The sequence below is a fragment of the Eurypyga helias genome, unplaced genomic scaffold (assembly GCF_000690775.1).
Source record: "Eurypyga helias isolate BGI_N326 unplaced genomic scaffold, ASM69077v1 scaffold11749, whole genome shotgun sequence".
In the NCBI taxonomy this organism is placed as follows: domain Eukaryota; kingdom Metazoa; phylum Chordata; class Aves; order Eurypygiformes; family Eurypygidae; genus Eurypyga; species Eurypyga helias.
The window spans coordinates 1,533-5,032 of NW_010273963.1; the positions used below are offsets into that span (position 1 = coordinate 1,533).

At 52.9% G+C, this 3,500-nt stretch overlaps 1 protein-coding gene across 1 annotated transcript in view; it reads right to left on the bottom strand.

Annotated features, from left to right (window-relative positions):
- LOC104515622 (cyclin-L1) overlaps nucleotides 1–3,500 on the bottom strand; it is a gene marked incomplete at its 3' end in the record, with an annotated part of 11,817 nt that overhangs the window by 686 nt on the left and 7,631 nt on the right. Inside the window, exons 5-9 of the mRNA XM_010159667.1 lie at nucleotides 2,830–2,929; nucleotides 2,588–2,692; nucleotides 2,169–2,310; nucleotides 803–914; nucleotides 560–658 (exon numbers count right to left, since the gene is read on the bottom strand). Coding sequence (XP_010157969.1) covers nucleotides 560–658; nucleotides 803–914; nucleotides 2,169–2,310; nucleotides 2,588–2,692; nucleotides 2,830–2,929 — 558 coding nt within the window. The remainder of the gene's footprint in view (nucleotides 1–559; nucleotides 659–802; nucleotides 915–2,168; nucleotides 2,311–2,587; nucleotides 2,693–2,829; nucleotides 2,930–3,500) is intronic.

Here is a 3,500-nt window from a genome sequence, read left to right on the forward strand (position 1 = left end):
AACCGGGATGCCAGCCTGGAGGGGACTTACTCAGAAGCTGCTGGTGCTACACCCACATCCACCCCTGGAGCCCGGCTCCCCCTCCTCCCCCATCACCGGGCAGGCGCAGGCCCGGGCACAACCCTGACAGGGAGGGCACCCGCCCGCGCAGCTGGGAGAGCGCCAACACGCGGAACTCGCCCCTACGGCGCCTCTCGCTGAGCCAGCTCACCTACAGCTGGCACCCGGGGGAGGTCACTGAACACGCCCTCAGGTTCACTCGGGACAGTCCCCAGCTTTCACCTCCCAGCGAGGCGTTACAGCCGGACCCGACGGCCGTCACCCGCAGAACGCTGTGGGTCAAGAACCGAGCGCCCGACGCCAGGCCCGCGTCTCTCACTGGGTGCTGGCCAGCGCTGACCCTCGTGTGAGCACCCACAAGCTACGTGGAGTGGCCCTGCTTCTCAGAAGTGAAAAACCCTGCTGAAACTGCCCCAAGAACTAATTATGACCAGAAAGGCAACTCTCCCCCTGAAAACCCCTGCCCCTTCCCCGCAGCAGCCAAAACCCCACTACTTACTGCCGCCGAGGGGTGTGCGACCGAGACCGTGACTTTGTTCTTGACCGAGATCGACTGGCACTCCTGCTGCTCCTACTTCTCTTGCTTTCTTTTCTCAGGCTTAGGGGGAGAAGGAGAAGCGAGGGTTACACTTCCGAGGCACTCCTGACTTCCGCGGAGTCACAGCAGCAGCTCGCCCCCCTTCAGCCGAGGGAACCGTTTCTATGGAAGCGTTCTCCCCGTCAGGAAGCGGCTGTTACCTACCCGTTGTAAGGGCTCTTGGAAGCTTGCTGCCTCTCTTCCGGCTCTTTTTTAACAGTTTTGGTGTTCACAGACACTGGAGTCTTCTCCTCGGTTTTCACTTCTCTGGGGGAAGCTGAGAATTCAATGTGAACTCAGAATTAGGTATTTCACTGGCAGACTTGTCAGCACACCTTTACCAGAACGAGCACAAAATCCAACCGTGAGCCCAACAGCTGCTCTCCCTCCTATTCCACCTTCCCAGGTACAGTACACCCCTCGGAGGGAACACGGAAGCGATACGCCCGTGGGGAGACGTGCAGAGTAAAGCCAGCTGCCAGGGACCCAACAGCTGCTCTCCCTCCCATTCCACCTTCCCAGGTACAGTATGCCCCTCGGAGGGAACACGGAAGCGATATGCCTGTGGGGACATGCAGAGTAAAGCCAGCTGCCAGGGAGGAACACACGGCGGCCTTGGAGCCAGGCTCAGCTGGGATTTTGCTCACCAGGGTCCAACGGTACAAAAGGGCTGCTCTTACAGCCCCCAAGTATGAGAACTGTTGCCCTGACAGTCAATGTGTAACGCTCCAGAAAGAATTAAGACAGATTTCATGTTTATGGGAGCGGTAGAAACACAGTGACACTCGGAGGTGCTGTTCTTAAGGAGAAATAACCGCTACAAATAGCGCTTTCTTCCCCGAGAAACGAGGGCCTGTGCCTGCTCCCTTACACCTGCCGCTGCTGGACCAAGGCTGCCCACAGCCTCTGGCTGGGCTGGCATTCACCCCTCAAACGCACATCAAGAGACAAGACAGACCCGTCTCCTTCTCTGCTCAGACATTTATTGGCCGGTTCAGGATACGCATTACAGCCATTTCTTTCACGCCCGGCCAGCACTGCGCCCTTCCCTTCGGGTCCTGACCGCAAGCTGTCTTCCCTCTCTGCCCTACCAGCTGACAAGGACACTACAACCAGCTGACAAGGACACTACAACCAGCTGACAAGGACACTACAACCAGCTGACAAGGCGATTTTCAGAGCTGCTGCTAGAGGAACCACGGCGGATGAAACCAGTCACCCTTCACAGGGCAGCAGCACCCAAATGCCTGCGTCCAAGACATTTTCGTGACACGGTTATCCCAAGGGTGCTCCTTATTCACACGCCACTCTCCCACGTGGGAGTACGGAGCAAAGCAACCAGTTTCCCTCTAACCTGCTACTTCCAGGAACGGAAGCTGGTTTTAAAATTACACAAACCATGTGTCTCGCTCCTTTAGTGCCGTGAGAAAGCCTGAATTATCTAACTTATTTTTTTTAGTGCCTTGGGGCACAAATTTAGAACACTTATCTAATAGTATGATGCAGGTTTCTGTTCAGAACACAGACTTACATGGTTTGGATGCAGGAGAAAAGCCACCCAGTGTTGAGAGTGCTGGAGTTCCATCCGGATTTAAACCTTTTGCCTTCAGTTTAGCTTCCTGTAGTGCCATTTTCCTCTTTTCTACCTCTTTATCCAGGAACTCATAATTGGGCTGTTAAAGGAACAAGGCAGTAAGAAGCTGAGCTAATGAAACTCATATTTTCATCTCATTTCTGAAAAACACCCAATTATCTTTTAATCTTCTGCCCAGCAATGTGACTGACTGACTTCCATCATCTGTTCTCACCCTCCCCTCGGAGCAGCAGCCACGCAGCGGAGCCTTTCCCATTAGCAGAGGCGTACAGACATTCCCCACACGCTTAGACAACCACGAGACAGCTCAAGCCGCACTGGACATCCAACAGGAAGGACAAACATCTGGAAGTTACCTTCTTTCTGGTATAGAGCTTGAGAGTTGTTAAGCAGATCTCCTGAATCTCCTCTTCTGTGGTGCCAAAGAGCAAGAACCAGTGAGGACGGGTAGGCAGTGGAATCTGCAAATACAACCACCAAAAGCTTAGCAACAGGGATTACAGACCAGGTTTTCGGTTTACGTGTTTTCACCCATTTTCCTGGCACCAGATTACGAGCAATAAAGGGCAACACTAACCAGAGACAGAGGAATACTCACCTGCAGAGCTCTAGCAGCGAGATAAATGCACGCACACGCTATAGTCTCCGGCTGAAAGCGAACAAACACGTTTGTTCGAAGGCTGTCGTTCATGTAATTCCTAAAAAACAATATTTGAGAGGTTGGCTCGCCGGTCTGTGTCCTTCTGTGTGGAGCAAAACAATACTGGAGACTCAATTGACTTTATTATTTTTTCTGTCATCAAACACTCGGTGTCTTTCCAATGGTGCACGTGATGTTTACATCTGCGACTCCCGTAACGTCTGCGCCGCTGCCACAGTTGTGAAGCCCCAAGGCAAGCAGCAGCGCGTAACGGCTGCTCCCTAGGCAGGCACGTTACGTTACGCCGTGAAGCGTCCGCTGCGTTCCCAATCCGACACGGACTTTTCAGCCGTCCAGCTGGTTTTGCTTTAACACCAACGTTTTGTGTCTTTAAAACACATCAATACGCTTAAAACTGAAACGCAAAGGCATGGTGTATTTGTAACCTACCATTTTCCAGAGGCTAGATGCAACCTACAAAGCTCGTAAAACATCGCATTTAAATCCTACGTGTGCCTTGAGTCACATTAACTTCATCCAGAGGGAGAAGCATCCAATCTGCTCACTGAGTGTTGGAAAAAGACCTGCAAGTTAGCACTGGGCCTCCCCCTCGACTACGCTACCGCTCT